The sequence below is a fragment of the Carlito syrichta genome, unplaced genomic scaffold (assembly GCF_000164805.1).
Source record: "Carlito syrichta isolate Samal-C Ts95f unplaced genomic scaffold, Tarsius_syrichta-2.0.1 Scaffold305792, whole genome shotgun sequence".
Classification (NCBI taxonomy): Eukaryota; Metazoa; Chordata; class Mammalia; order Primates; family Tarsiidae; genus Carlito; species Carlito syrichta.
The window spans coordinates 492909-509335 of NW_007249888.1; the positions used below are offsets into that span (position 1 = coordinate 492909).

Here is a 16427-nt window from a genome sequence, read left to right on the forward strand (position 1 = left end):
TGTATCTATTCATCTCTTCCCCAATTCTACTAATCTTTTTTCCCACTTTCTTTTTACTGACATATATAAACTGGTTAAATATAATAAAATTTACCTTCTTAACCCATTTTGACAATGTATCTTTTTACTCTCTCTAAAGAATTGCATTTTCCAGAATATTGTATAGTTAGAATTGACTCCCACTCCTGAAACCATTTTTTAATGACTTTAATCCATTCATGAAAGTGGGGCTCTCAGCTGGGCTCGGTGGCTCAGCCTGTAATCCCACACCTTTGGGAGGCTGAGGTGAGTGGATTGCCTGAGCCCACGGGTTCGAGACCCGCCTGGGCAGCGAGACCTCATCTCTACAATAAATCAAAAAATCAGCCAGGCGTGGTAGCGCATGCCTGTAATTCCGGCTACTTGGAAGGCTGTGGCAGAAGGATCGCCGGAGTCCAGCAGGTCGAGGCTGCGGTGGCCGGGAGCGGCCACTGCACTCCAGTCTGGGCGACAGAGTGAGACTCCAACTCAATAAAAAAAAAAAAAAGAAAGTGGGGCAACCCCCTGGGGTCCCCTCCCACTGTGGCAGCTTTTCTGTCTTCTCAAGAAATCTTGCTTAAAAAAAAAAGAAAGTGGGAACAGCAGGAAAAGCAAGAGAGAGGAAGCTTTCTTCTCTGGAATACCATGGTCCAAGATCAACTACATCCACACAAGACTGAACCTTCAGAATTTTTATTCACATCTATAATTTGGTTCTAAACAGCACCACACAGTCTGAGCTTAAGCCCATATTCATGGAAAGCAGAAGAAATGCAGAGGAAGATGTGGATGAAAGGGAAGTCTCAGCCCCAATGACAGTGAAGACAGTCTGAGAGAGGAGTCTCCATCTACCATCCCAATGCTTGCTTAGAGGCGTAGAAGCAGCCCAGTGTCCATGAGGAACAGCAACCTCTAGCAATTACCATGAAGACTGAAGCAAAAATATATTGTTTATTTTGGCTCTTCAGTAAAAAGTGGAGAAAATACAACCTGGCCCCAAACATCCTTTTAGGTTACATGTGTCTTTGGGAAAGCTTGACTGACAGAGGTACTTGATATCTTTGGTTAGTTGGAGGTGGAGGTTGAATCATTATAAGGATATTAAATCCAGAAAGTATGTTTTTAGATCGCTTATACTGTCTTGATGGGCAGAATATAGTAGATAAAAAATCTGTGACTCTAGAGATTGAAACTCCCTATTTTATTAGGAAATAAAGAAAACAGCCTCAGATAACGCCAAAGGATGGACCAGATATATGTTCAAAAGACATAATTTGGAGATTTAACAAGTCCATTTGTAGCTAGAGAAATCAAAAAGTGAAGTAAAATCAACCCCGATGGCTAAAATCTGGGCAAAACCAAATCAAAAGGTTTTTCTTGAAGCTAAGCTAGGCCTCTGATTTTTTTCCTCTCTGCCTACATGCTCAGTGATGAGAGGATCATCGGCTGTGATGAGGTTTTTTACTTTATTTCACACTTGCTTCCTTGGCTGTAACTCCAGGTCAGGCCCCTTCTGCAGAGAGTCTTAGTGCATTGGTGTCTCCATGACAACACCAAGGGAGTGAAGAGAGGATACTCTGCTGGAGACCACAACAGAGTAGACAAAAGTGTTTGTTTTAGCTGGTGGTACAGAAAGAGTTAAGCGAGCAAGTAGCCAAGAAAGAACAACAGTGTTTAAGAAAAAGAAAACTTCTAAAAGTAGAATGCCATGATCAGTAGCAGGTTTGAAACGCTGTGGGGGCAGCAGGTCATGAGATGTGAATCTCATCATGGGTTACAGCTGAAAAAAAGGACCTGGAATGAAACCCTGGGGAGAAAAAATTCTTGGGAGGCAGATAGAGAAAGATAATGAAATCTACCACATAAACATCTATGTTAGACTCACAAAATGGCCCCCTTCCTTGCTGGGAGTGATGGCTTATTTCAGGGGCGAAAAACAAAAAACAAAAAAACAACCCCCCACCAAAAAAAAAAAACCTCACCATGGTCAGTACCTGTAGTGCTCAGTGGATTAACTTTAAGAGGAATTGAGACCTGGAACCATCTGTACTCAAAGTACTGTACATGTGGGGATGTTTTTGTAAACATATGAATATACTGATTTTACAGCGAAGACTAAACACTTTTCAGGTCCTAAAGGCACAGGAAGAAGCTGGAGTCCTTTTTGTATTCCAGTCCTGTTTAAAGATATGATAATCAGTCTTGTCTTTTATGAGTTGAGTTGACAAAACATCTGACTTCAGATATGCCAAGGACATTTCAGAATTGTCACTATCGTTTAGCCTCCAGATGCCACTAGAGAGATGACCCTGAGGTTCTGGTATTTTCAAGTTGGCTTAAGGCAGAGAAGGCTCAATGAGGGAGAAGGGAGGATGGAGAGAGAGAGGGAGAGAGACATGTATAGTAGGGAGGGGAGGAAATTGACCACCTCTTGGGTATTTCTGTCCACTAGACTCTGGTTTGGCTTTCAGCCTGGGATTTGTGAGGTGCATCCAACTGATTTTAGTTCTTGATGCTGTGTTGATATAATATTCAGCTCTGGCTTTACTGGATGTTGCTATGATCTGCCTTCCTCTACAAATAGCTCTTTATGCCTTGATCTCATGAAGCACTGTGATGCAGGTGGCAGGGACCACATGTTGTATTTCTGTTTTACAAATGAGAAAACTGAAGCAAAAGGTGAGGTTTTTGTTTATAGCTGAACCATGGGAGGCCTGGGGTGGAATACAGATTCCTTGGCGTCCTGCATCACTTTAGTTCTGGCTGCAGAACCGCAATTATTTTTCAGCTGGTGCTCATCTTGATGGCACATCAGTGTGAATGAGGGTGGTCATAGGTATTGGGAGCACTAGCTTTGGAGTCATAAAGCCTGGGATTAAATCTTAGCCCTCTCCTCTCCTATGTGTGAACCTTGTTTTCCTTCTCTTTACAGTGGAGAGTTTCAATTGTAGCTTTAAACCTCCTCTGGGTTTTACATTCTGTGAGCATGACATCTTGTCCTGTTCCAAGACTTATTCTGTTCTTCCTCCTTCCATTTTGATATCATCTCATCTGAATTTTAAGACGACTGTGAGTTTTCTTCCTTTTAGAGCTGGTTTTTACGAATTCCATTTTGCATTCTTCAACTCAGTGACTCATACTATTCCATTAAAAATCTCTGAACTGGAGTGCTTAGTTCTTTCCTTCAGAACTGCTCAGGAGTAGCTATTCAAAAGCTCCTGGATTGTGACGACAAATCTGATCAGCAAGGAACAGATGATGCTTCTCTGCCTCCTCTCCTTCATGTTAAGAATAGGTAAAGAATGCAAATAAAAACACTACTGATAGATCAAACTTTTCCTTGTGAGAATGCCTTTAAAACTTTAAAACTTTTGCAAGAGTTGTCAGCAGCCTTCAGGAAGGGCAACCTTGTGTTTTGACAGATGCTTTCACTTTGGCTTGCAGTCCCTGGAGAACTTGAGATTGGCGTTTTGAGATTCCAAAAGCATTCTTTCCTTCCTTCTTCCATAGGGAAGAATGTGATTACTTTGGGTTTTTTCTTTCTTTCTTTTTTTTAAAGATGGATCCTCACTCTGTCACCCAGACTAGAGTGCAGTGGTATAATCATAGATAACTGCAGCCTCAAATTCCTGATCTCAAGCCATCCTCCTGCCTCAGCCTCTCAAGTAGCTGGGATTACAGGCATGTGCCACTATGCCTGACTTGGTTTTCTTTTTATTTATCTATTTTGATATCAGAGCTATTGCTAATAGAGCTAATGGAGAGCTCCTTTAATTAAGTACCGGATGAGAGTCTATTTTTCCAACTGGGTTCTGATAGCATGAGACACTTTTCTACATAGCCATTTGGATACTGAGTAAATTGATAGTAGGCATGAGCAGTGTTGATTCAACGAAGGGCAATGTGGTTACTTTCTTTTTTTTTTTAATCAATATTTTTTATTATGATTTTGTGGGGTACAGTTAAGGATTAGATGTACAATTACATTTCATTCAGGCACGCTGTTGATAAGAGGTGCTTTCCCATCCCCAGACAGATATTTGCGACTGTTAATCCCATCCCCCCCCCATAGTTTCCCAGTACCATCAGTCATTTCCTTATAGTATTACATTGGACGTTCAAGGTCCATTATATGAGTGAGAACATGTGATACTTGGATCTTTGTTTCTGTGAGAGGTCACTCAGTATTATAGACTCTAGTTCCATCCAGGTTGCTGTGAAATTCATGATTTTGTTCTTTTTTATGGCTGTGTAGTATTCCATCGTGTATATGTACCACATTTTTTAAATCCAGTCCTCTTTTGATGGGCAGCATGGTTGTTTCCAGGTTCTTGCTATTGTGAACAATGCTACGATAAACATACGTGTGCAGGTATCTTTTTTATAGAGTGATTTGAGGTCTTCAGGGTATATTCCCAGTAGGGGGATTGTGGGGTCATATGGAAGGTCGATTTTTAGAGCTTTTAGGAATCGCCACACTGCTTTCCACAGAGGTTGCACTAGTTTACACTCCCACCAACAGTGTAGAAGTATTCCCTTTTCACCACACCCTCTCCAGCAGCTGTTATTTTTTGAGTTGTTGATAATTGCCATTCTGACTAGAGTTAGGTGGTATCTTAGTGTGGTTTTGATTTGCATCTCCTGATGATTAGTGAGGTTGAACATTTCTTCATGTGTTTGTTGGCTGCTCTAGTTTTGCTTTCTTTGGCTTTCCCTTCCCTATTTTTCAGAATTTAATTGTTCATTTGGGGATGGCTCTGCCTTTATCTGTGTTCCTTCTCCCTCTCGATTTTCCACTCCACCCCTTTCCCTGGCCCAGTCAGACCTGGTGCACAGCTGCATTTCCTGATTGTTTGCACTGGAGAATCTCGACAGTGGCTTCCTCCCCAAGGGCCACGGAAAACATCTGGGCACATTGTCTGCAAATGACAAAGGAAGGAGTTGGGCAGATCATGAACACAAGACGGCCAATTTGGGGAAGCATATGGTAGCAATCAAGGCAAGAGGAGTTCTTAATTGGATTTCTCCCCACTTCAGATGAAAATCAAATATTCTACTTTGAAGAGATAATTTTTTTCTTAGAAATCAGTTGTGTGGGCACTCTACAAAGGAAACTGATTTCAGTGTTAGCCTGGAAACAACGTGCTCAAGGTGGGTAAGGGCATCTGAAAGAATAAGAATAATTAGGTATTTGATTCTGGTGCTAAAATGGTGGGAACAAGAAGTGAGAACAGAAGGTGAGGACAATGATGACTCTACAGAAATTGCGTGCATTCAAGATTTTCCGATCCTTGAAGTTTACTTCATTTTATTTAAAAGAAAAATGAATTTTAAAAAGTCCTATTATTATATTACTCTGTCTCTGACAGCCTTTCTAACATTTTTCCCAAATAACCTTTAATTATGTCAAATTGAGCCCCTGATTAATGAAAAGGCTATATATTAGTTTCTAATCCTTATATCAGGAATACCTGATCTATTATTTCACAAACCCTGCAGTCTTTAAAGAAAGAAGAAGAGAATTCCCACACTCACTGATTGGCAACCCATCCCACTGGGGAGCTGCATCTTGTAGGGCCCTACGTTTGTCAAGCCAAGTGTGTAAGGACTACATCCATGGTAGGCTCCTCTGCAGAGAGAGAGAAAAAAAAACAACAGGTGGATGGGGTTAAGTTCACTTTTCTTTGATCACTGGTCTGTGGTCCACTGAGTAGGACAAAAAAGAAAATTCATGAAGGCTATGGAGATGCAATAGAACACCATCAACATTCAACTCCGGTAATTTCTAAAAACTTTTCCAAGCCTATGTTAGGTGAATGTACTTGTTTATTTTTTCTACTAGTGTCATAGATTTGAAGTTGTGAAAGAAATCTTGGAGGTTATCTGGCCTAGAACCCCAATCTTTAGACCCACCCTATCCTAACACTCTAAATCAATGAGATTTATCTTTTAGCCACATGTCAGAGATAACACGTTCAATGAGTACTAGCCTTCAAAGTAGTCACCTTGGGAAGCCAAATATTTTTTCCTGTGATACAGCTGTTGCTCAACATCTTCAGGGACTCCTCTGTAAGTGTTTTATAAGGCATCTTATTTGGTATATAAAAGACACTTTTTAACCTGAAACAGTCATATTCAGTGTAAGTCCTCCTGATCACTGATCTTGACTTTAAATGAGTCTCAACAATTTCCCACATCAAAATCACCCTAAACAAAGATTCAGGACTATTAAGACTATTCAAAATAATGGTTATGTATCTTAGAAGAAGAAACAAAACATATGTTAAACCCTGGTAGTTACCATGACTACTTCAAATAGATCAATACTTATCTGTATATACATATTCTGGAATGTTATTTAGGTAAGGCATGAATCATAATTCTTTATTGCCATATTTCTTTGGTAACAAGTTTTCCTTATGCCTGTAATAAGCATGTTTGTTTTATATGGAATGTGAAGTATTGGATGTGCTATAGTAAGGATAAAATGGAATCTTTTTCTGAACTTAGACAGATATTATGGCCAAAAAAAAATTGGGACTATTTCTTCATCCTATCAACTTTTACTATAAGTCACGCCTACTCATTACTTAAACATTATAGGAGACTAAATGTGCTATATAAAATTACCCACTGGAGACATCTGTGAGCAAAATTCTTAGTTTTCTATTACTTTTAATGTGGATGTAACTAATAAAGGTTTATAATTACTCTATTAAATTACTGATTCTCAAAAGTTATATAAAGAACAAAAACATATAGGGTTATAGATAAAGAGAATAAAAGGTGAAAAGCAGGTGCAGCTGGTACTGTGCAATAAATGTATGACTCCTTATCATAAGCAGAAATTAAAACAGGCCCAGTGTCATATGGTAGAGGCTTGATCTTCTAGGGTATGGAGCATTTACTACTTGGCATATGCTATAGTCCCTATCACCTCTTCAAAGTTAAAAACTGTCATGTGACCTTCTCTTTAATGCCACAGTAGGATCTATGATAATGAAGACTCCAGCTGTTCATGACCAGTTGGGGCCCCCAGTTTCAGATCAGGTCAATTTGGATGGAGTTATCCAGTCATAAAATTCATTTGACTGATCCTTACCTACAACTTAAAGTTAGAAAAATATACCTGGGAAAATTTCTCTCCCTCTCCGTGCTACAGTTTAAAGACACACATTTAGGTGGAATATTCAAAAGTATGATTACCTGAAAGAAATGATATCTATGTTGTTTGTGTGCGCTCTGGCCATCAGCATGGCCAGGTCATTGGCTTCAGAGCCGCTGTTTGTCAAGAAAATGACCTGGAAGGTGAAGGAAGACACTTGGTCTCACACTTTAATTTCTTTTTTTTTATTACCCAATTTATTCAAAATTGCTGAAGGTCCCATAGTCTCTGATTGTTAAGAGGAGTTCCCTTCAGACCAGCTTGGGTTCGAGTAGTCCCATTGTTTAACACTGTATGAATTCTATAGCCCTTCATTGTGCAGCTGATAAAGTGCCAGACATACAAAAATGGCTCCGCTGTGAAATATACCCGACTTTCACTGGCTGTATTTGCTGCTCTGCATCAAATAAATGCTAAGATGGGGAGGCTTGCTGAGCGGAACACAGTAGATCTGATAATTGGGTCTCTTGGCTTCTGAAACTAACCCAGCCACGTGATTCTGAAGGCTTGGAACAAGGCAGGACCCCTAGCCCTGCAACCTCAGGGCTTGTTCCTGACTGTACTGTGTGTGTGTGACTGTTGGGGGAAAAAAAAAGCAAACAAGCAAAAAATGCAGCTCATCCTGGACAAAAGAACAGGGAGAACTGAAGGGAGCTGTGCCCTCTAGCCCCGAGGACTGGAAGGCATGTGCTTGTGACTTTGTTGACTTCTCAGCTTCTGCTCTTCTGGGGACATCTGGGGCTGAACTTAGGTTGTAGCTATTCCAAGTTTACTCATCTATTCCAGATAATATAGAAAAGTAATAAGGGCCAATACCAGGTACTCAGCACTGTTCTAAGTTCTTAATACATATTCACTCATTTAATGCCCAAGTGCAAATCTTGGCCAACATTTTATCATCTCAATTCAGTTTAAAAATTAAGCCATTTCAGATGCAGGAAAATATCTTATTTAGCAAAAATATCTAAGTGTATTTTAGACCAAATGGACTGAATGACATTTATAAAAAAATGGTTTCACTCTTTGTAAAAGAAGAAATGCAAATACCTTTGCAGAGAGACTATGGAGCAAAGAGATCAAAACCTCCTGAGGACATAGATGAGAACATCAGGAGGCCTGGTGCTCCTGCAAAGAGGTGGTGAGAACCACCAAGGAGAGGCAGAGGCTCAGAGATGATGCTGTGGACATTGTCTTGTGTCACCAGCAATTCGATATAACCATAAACTCACCATTACAGATGTTAATGCACAGACCAAATTCCCTGCCCATATTCCTGCTTCCTAGGGCATCTCTCCTGGAATCAGAGGCTCTTGTCCCTTCGAGCTGGGAACATCGTACCTTAAGAGGCTCAGGAAGAAGTGCTGAAAGCTTCTCTGCGTATTCATGGATGGAAGGGTTGAAGAAGACAGTGCTTGTGTGCCACAGGCGACCAAGCTGCTTTTGAGCTATTGTGTTTACTTTCCTGGGTAGGCAGGAGAGCAAAGTTACCCACACTGTGCAGCCATATCCCTCCTACACACCCTGACCACTGAACCCAAACATATTGCTTTTTCTCAAAGAATTTCAAGAGGCAGATTTCATCCACACATGAGAAAAAACTCTTCTAATCACTACAGGTGTCAGGCAATAGGATGCTTTGCCTCAAAAGGTAATGAATTCCTCAACAAGAGAAGGGTTCAAAAGGTGACTCAGTGATTGCCTGTGAAGGGGTTTAGAAAAGAAATGCCTTGTTTAGAAGGGTGCTTGAGCTTAGAATTTCTTCTAACAATGCTTTCTTATTAAGTATCTTTTGAACAGTTTGGAAATAGAGATGGCTAGATGCAAGCCTGAGTATCTTCCCATTTTATTTTTCTGAGGAAGTATAGATTTGTCAAGCACATGTATACAACATCAAGATCAACAATTACTCTCTCTCTTTCTCTCCTGTTTTAGAGTAGGATCTCACTATATTGCCCAGGCTGGAGTCTAGTGTTGGGATCATAGCTCACTGTGACCTCGAATTCCTGGGTTCACAGTGATCCTCCCACTTCAGCCTCTTGAGTAGCTGGGACCACAGGCATGTGCCTCCACATGTAGTTAAGATCTACAGTTTTTTTCTTCAAAGAATATTCCAGTATCTGGGTCTGAGTAGTGGTCAGCGTGGATGAACATTTTGTAACAATGAAGCAAAGTTCTTTCAAGGATTGGGCCAATCTTATAGGACCATAGGGTTCATACTGAGGGCTAGTAGGAACTAAGTATAGATAGATACGTGGGACCTGACTAGGAAGACCATGAAAAGACAGGCCAAGGTGTTTGGACTTGATCTAAATGGTAGCAATTGCTAAAGTTTGTTACACAACAATTGTGTTTGTTATCAGTATCTTTCATACCAGAAAAAAATCAGTTGAGTGGATAAATAAATTTGAGAAATATAAGATCAAACAGATTTCTTTACTACTGGACTTGATACTGTGTTCAGTAGCCTAATGTACATTGTTTTTCTCCAGGAGGAAGATAAGGGAGTATTTTAAACTTATGTTCTCATGGGACCCTTCTCCATGGAAACTATCCTGGATAGTGTTCTGTGAAACTCACTTTAGAAAATTGTGGAATATCAGTAAACTCTTAAAAAGAAGAAACTCTTGACACAAGTAGTGTTTAGCAAAATATATCTGAGAGCCACATGAGGGGCAGAAGGCAGAGGCCAGCCAGGTGGGCATGTCAGCCTTCCAGGAGTTGGAGAAGAGCTACCAGGAGACTGGTGTTAATGGGAATTAGTGGGATAGTAGGAAGGCATTTCAGTGCAGGGAAAACTGGACTTTGGCATCAGATTGGCTGTCAGGAATGAAAGGCAAGGAAGAGTCAAAGATGATCATAAGGTAACATTCTTGCCTGGAATGCTAGGGAAACCCCAGGATTAGTTAAGAACCATAGACAAAATGTCTAGCTCCCCAGCTTTTAGCAGAGGACTTTCCCAGAGTACGAGGTTCATATGTGCCCTTTGATTAAATGCATATGTGGGGATAAAAATGGTTTTGTGGAGATGATAGACTTGGTCTTGAAAATAATGAATTTGAGCTGATGGTGGAATATCCATCTGGCAGGGGGTATCCCAGATGGCAGTGGGCAATATGAGGCATCTTACCACCCACTTGAGGCTTATTAGAGAGATTATTATAGCTTGGTGAGGGTCCAATGCTGAAGACAAAGAGTTGGACAATGCTGTTAAAGTAGAGTAAGTACATGAGCAGGAATGGTAGATGTGGTGGGGTCAATTCTGTGGTGGGAAGTAAGGAAGGAAAAGCATCACGAGAGGAGAACAGAGGGCTAAGGAAAGAGTTGAGGACACCTGGAGTTAGGGGGCCAGATGGAGATGGGGAGAAACACAAAAGTTGTGAAAGCCGGTGCAAGCAGTCCATTAATAGGGACAGCGTCAACTGTTATCGAGAGGATTCAATGAGAAAGTCTAAAATTGTTCTCTGTCCAATTTTTACCTACTTCCATGTATGTTTGTTGTATGTTTGACATTGCATCTGAAATGAATTCTGGATGCACCTTGGAACCTTGCATAGGGCTGGTGCCTCCTGAAGATGAAAGGTAGAAAAAGGCAAGGGGAGAAAGAGAGGAGGGCTGGGCTCTGAGACACACTCACCCCTCACCTCCTGACTGCTGTCTGGGGAGGAGACTCTGCCTCCTGCTTTGACAGAAGGGCCCAAACCTGTTCAATTTACTTGAGACTTGCTGCTTTATTTTTTCCCCCACTTTATGTGAGTTTTATTGGTCATAGTATTAAAGGCAAGAGGGAATAGACATAAAGATGAGATGGCTGCACAGAAACCAAATGGATTACAGAAGAACGTGCCAAGAACACTTGTGTGGGTGAGTTCACGATCAGTGCTGTGAACAATAAGATTAATTGTTCTGGCTGGGCTCGGTGACTCAGCCTGTACTGCCAGCACTTTGGGAGGCCGAGGTGAGTGGATTGTCAGAGCCCACGGGTTCAAGACCAGTCCAGGCAACTTGGCGAGACCTCATCTCTACAAAAAAAAAAAAAAAAAAAAATATTAGCCAGTTGTGGTAGCATGTGCCTGTAGTTCTGGCTACTTGGAAGGCTGAGGCAGATGGATCACTGAAGCCCAGCAGGTTAATGCTGGGGTGGCTGTAAGTGTGTCTCTGTTTCTTATTACTCTTGTTTCCCGCTTCCATCTCTCAGAGTCCATGAAGAAGGTTCTCTGGCTAGAAATTAGTTATTTTTCATCTCTCATGGCACCTGTCCCTGGTGTTCCTCTGAGAGCCACCTGCCTTTCCTTTCCTTCCTGCCGTTCCCTCACTGTGTTCTTCTCTTTGGAAAGTGTTGCTAATGAGAAACACACACAGTAATTCTCCAAAAACACTCCAATCACATGGCACATGCCACACTGCATGTGCAATGAGGATGACAAAATCGGGTGTTGTCAAGAAAAGAAAAAGTACAGTGTCAAGATATTTAAGCCAGAAAATAGCAGGGAGCAAGCCAGCGACAATCTGTAATAGATATTTTTTAACCGGTGAGCAAATTAAGGATTCTGAGTCACTAACATGATTGTTTTCCATATATTCTTCTAGAATAAAAACCCCTGGACTTTAAGGATACTCACGGGTGGCAGTGACCAACACTGACAGTGACAATCCCAGAAAAGAAATCCAGGTATCTGTTTCCCTCAGCATCAAATAGCCACTCCATGTGCCCCTGGTGGAGCAGCAAGGGTTTCTGGAAATACGCCGTTACCACGGGAGAAAGATGTTGCTTGTGGATTTCCAGCACACGGTTGTAGGCAAGGGACTGTTGATAAGCAAGATTTAAAAATATCTTTTCCTTATCTCACACTTCTTACAAGATCAATAGCAGTCAATATAACAGTTGCCCGGTCTCTCCTGTGTACTGAGCAGAGGGCTGCTGCCCTGTAGAGATTCAAAAGTGGGTGTATTCACCAGTATCTTCCTTGCGAGAAAATAAAGCCCTTCCTCTTAAGAAGGTGAAATTATTATTTGTAGCCTTTCAATCCTTTTCCAAAACAAACATGAAGAAAGGGGCTGAAATGTCTACCTCTCAATGAAAAGCCTTGGCTTTGAGCTGATATTAGCTATAAATAAAAAGTGTCTTGGAATAAATGTCTGAATTAATAAGTAATTAGTCTAAGCAAATAAGTTATTTTGTTGTAGTTTTTTTAACATAATAATAAAATGGAGTAGTGTTTTTGTCTTTAATCATAAAATCACTCTCCCATACTTTGCTTCTTTGTGGGTTCCTCCTTACTAATCTATTAATTCCACAATTTCTAGAATAAAGGAGTTGCTGTGTGTGTGTGTGTGTGTGTGTGTGTGTGTGTGTGTGTGTGAGAGAGAGAGAGAGAGAGAGAGAGAGAGAGAGAACCAATTTTTATTAGCCTGGGGAAAAAAAAGATGATTTTACAATTTTTGGTAGAGGACTCAGAGAGATCAGATTATCCATTGCCACATGAGTCAGTCAACTTTTTTTTTTAAAGCAAATGTGAGCCATCACATTTGTGATATGTGTGTGCATTTCCCTGTGACACACATCTTGTCATATATAGTCTCATTCTTGTATTGTCTACCTCTGTCTCTCTCTCTCTTCCACACGTGCACAACAATTCATACACTAGTGTTAAGTGGAGAAAGAGAGTTTCAAATGCTCCCAATGATTTAAAGGATAGAATATCTGGGATAGGATTGCTTAGTGGAAAGCATATTTGTGGGTCGTTCTTAAGGAAACAATCAGTTGAGCCATCCCAAGAGAAACTACATCTTTGGGTTTTCCTAAAGTGCTGAATCTTACCTGGTATCGTTCAGGCGTGAAGTCACATGGAGGCATTCTGGGCTTTGTATGAAGACCAAGCTTGGTTACTGATGTCCAGGAAGCACCTATTAAAAGTAAAGTGGGTTGGGATCCCCAACTAAATACGATTTAGGTCTGTTTGCAAAAGTCACTCTAGTTACCTGAATCAGAATGTTGAGGCCATTTTGTATAATTTATTGTTCAAAACTATTTTAATAAGCCTTTAGTTTGGATTTAAAAACTGATTATCTCAATAACAAATTTCCTGGAGGAAAAACAAAACTAGAATCTAGTCTCGAATCTAGTCTGGAAAAAAGAAATCTACCCCAGTCCCTCGCAAGGTGGGAAGCTTGGTTCAGACACATTACTTATGTTGCTCCTGCTGTGTTCCCTCTCTTTTCAGTAGACAGAACTTCTGCTGGGGCAGGACGTTGTTGGAGTCCATCCTCTTTGTTAGTGGAAGCGCTTTCTAGGCTCTGAGCTGCCTGTGCCTGAATCCTGGTGTGCTGCAAGTGCCTGGTATCTGGTTAGCTCTCAATAGGCATGGAACTAATAGCTGTTGACTATTCTTGTGGGGAATGAGGAGAGACAGGCATTAGGCAATGCACTCTAGCAACAAATACCTGCAAATAGATCTGGAAGGAAAAAACCTCCCTCCACAACAAAGGCTGTCCACACAAGACTGTGACAAAGCCGAGATAAACTGAACCAGAATCATAAACTACTTGGAGCTAGAAGGTACCTTAGTTGTTGTTGTTGTTTTTGTACATCAAAATGCTTATTTTAAAGATGAGGAAACCACCCTAAAGTGATAAATTAATCTGTCTAAGGTCACCAGGCCAGTTAGGTGAAGGATGGGAACAAAAGTCTGATTTTCTGACTCGTAGCCTAGTATTGTTTTTTATTCATTTGCTGGCTGCCATCACCCTTTCCTGCCAGCTCAGATTTTGATCTCTCTATAGTAGCAGGATGGAGAAATAAAGTCAAAACATCAGAGCTGAAAGAGGTGTCTAGAGACCTTATTTGTACTCTTGGGAAAGATGCTCTTAATTTTGAAGATTCAAGGTCAATATCGAGATAAATTTTACAGGTGGAGAGAGCTGAGGAAATGATGTCTCTTATTCAGCATGAAAGTTTGCATGAAAGAAATGTTGGTGTTTTGTGTGGCTATGAAGTCACAGTCCTGAGAAATGTAATGATCAATTGTATTTTTAAATGAAGCTGGAAAGTAACAGATCTGAATATATCTTCTTTCAAAGAGACCTCATTCACTTTTCAGCTCTAAATAATCACTAATGTCATTAATTTACTCTGACTTTAAAAGCAAGTGGCTTTTGGACTATCCATGTGTAGAAATGACAAAGAAAATAATAGCTTAAGTTTTCTGGGAATCACCTTTCAAAAAGCTTCTCATTGTGTCTCTCTGTATTAGTTATTTTTCTGAGATGAGAAAAATATTCTGAGTGGTTCTAGGAATTCAAAATCCTTGTACTTCTTCAGTATCATTTTTCTATCTGCAAAATTGGAGTTGCCCATTGAGGGGCTGTAAGCTCTCTTTGACTCCAAGTTGTAGGAATTATGAAAGTAGGCTGGAAGGGGAAGGGAGTTGGAGAAAAATACTTGCTATAGGAAAGTCTGAATTTTGAACAGTCAGAGAAGGTTTATTCATTCATTCATTCACAAGTGATACACACATGATGATGGAGTGATGGCTCCAAATGAAATACATACAATACTTCCCCAAAGAAAGAAGAAATGAAGGAGAGAAGGAAGTAATAGAGACAAGCAAGCAAGTAAGAAGAAGAATTAGTCAATAAGTAAAATAAATCTAGATAATATCTCAAGGATCTACTGCTTGTCATAACTCTTCTCTCAATAAAAAGCCAAGACTCAAAAATAACAGTAATGATAATTGATGGACAAAATGAAATAAAAATGCTTTAGTTGTCATTATTTGTCAGAAAAAAATTAAAATATAAATATCTAGATAATTGCATGCATTCTTTCTTCAAAATATGTTTTGAGAATGACTTTAAAGGTTAATAAAGCTTGGGTTCTTGGAAATTATGTATGTGCATATATGTGCTCGTGTGTGTGTGTGTGTGTGTGTGTGTGTGTGTGTGTGCGCGCGCACTTATGTATGAGGTGTGTGTGTTTGGGGAGAAGACAGATGGGGCAGGGTGGGAGAGAGCATAAGTGAGATTTGAGTTTAGTTTGATTTACTAAATCCAGGTCTATTTTAAAAGTTTATTTTTAATGTTTTACTGATCTGATAGCGTCTTTTAGTCTAAAGAAAAAAAGCTAATGATTTTCATCCAATTCACCTATTTCCACTTCAATTCATATAACAACTCAAGCCATTTAAGGATAGAATTCAATTTGTAGAACAACATTGCTCTTGTATAATAAATGCCAGGTGGGCAACTGGCTTTAGCTTTCCAGCTGTCTAATTCTCACAGAGTTCTATAGCAGACAGGTCACCTTAACTTTGTTTTTGTTCCCCCAAATGATACTATCAAAAAGGAAAACGCTGGACAAGGTAAGAGAGGTGAATCAATTTTTGTAGGCACTTGAAAATTCTGGGGGAAATCCTCTTTGTAATGATGAAGATTTTTTCCAATATCTATAACCAGTTTTTAGCTCAGAGTGAGTATTTCTCAAGGGCTTCCTTACCCTTTAAGGTTAAAAAAAAGGCTATAAAATTCTTGAAAATATGCAATGGACATGATGTGACTTATTAAAATACTATTTATGGGCCAGGCTTAGTGGCTCATGCCTGTAATCCCAGCACTTTGGGAGGTTGCGGCAGGGGGGTCACTTGAGCTGAGGAGTTTGAGAGCAGTCTAGGCAACATAGCTAGAGCGCGTCTCTACAACAAACAAACAAACAAAACATTAGCTGGGCATGGAGGCAAGTGCCTATAGTTCCAGCTACTCTGGAGGCTGAGGCAGCAGGATATCCTGAGCCCAGAAGGTTGAAGCTGCAGTGAACCCTGGTTGTGCCACCGCACTCCACCCTGTACAACAAAGTGGGATTCTGACTTAACAGCCAAAAGGCTAATTATGTGTCAAGTTCTATTTGGCACGTTAGATAACTTATAAAAAAACTTATGATATTTAATATCTCATTTGATACTTAGGATAGCCAATTACGGGGGGCCAGCCCCTTCAGAGAGATTTAGAGGTTCCTTGGAAGGTGGGGCAGCGTCGGTGATTATTCTGGAGAAATAAAGAGAAAGAAAGAGAAGGGGGGAGAAAGAAAGAGACTGGACTTTGTCTAGTGCAGAAGCCGATTTAATGGGGCAAACTGTAAGTCTTTTATCCTAAAGTTTCACAGGCAAGATCACAAGATTTTCACGTGAACACAAAGCCAGGTGGATGAGGGGCGTCCCCCCACACACCAGGTATTTCCTCAAGCATGAGGAAG

The 16427-nt window shown here is 40.4% G+C and overlaps 1 protein-coding gene across 3 annotated transcripts in view; it reads right to left on the reverse strand.

Moving 5' to 3' along the window:
• AGXT2 (alanine--glyoxylate aminotransferase 2) overlaps positions 1–16427 on the reverse strand; it is a 44609-nt gene that overhangs the window by 23583 nt on the left and 4599 nt on the right. For all 3 annotated transcript variants that reach the window (XM_008062673.1, XM_021714806.1, XM_008062672.1), the window contains 6 exons: positions 13002–13087; positions 11803–11987; positions 8522–8645; positions 7225–7319; positions 5554–5647; positions 4844–4937 (listed from right to left, as the gene is read on the reverse strand). In XM_008062673.1, the coding sequence (XP_008060864.1) occupies positions 4844–4937; positions 5554–5647; positions 7225–7319; positions 8522–8645; positions 11803–11987; positions 13002–13087 (678 nt within the window). The remainder of the gene's footprint in view (positions 1–4843; positions 4938–5553; positions 5648–7224; positions 7320–8521; positions 8646–11802; positions 11988–13001; positions 13088–16427) is intronic.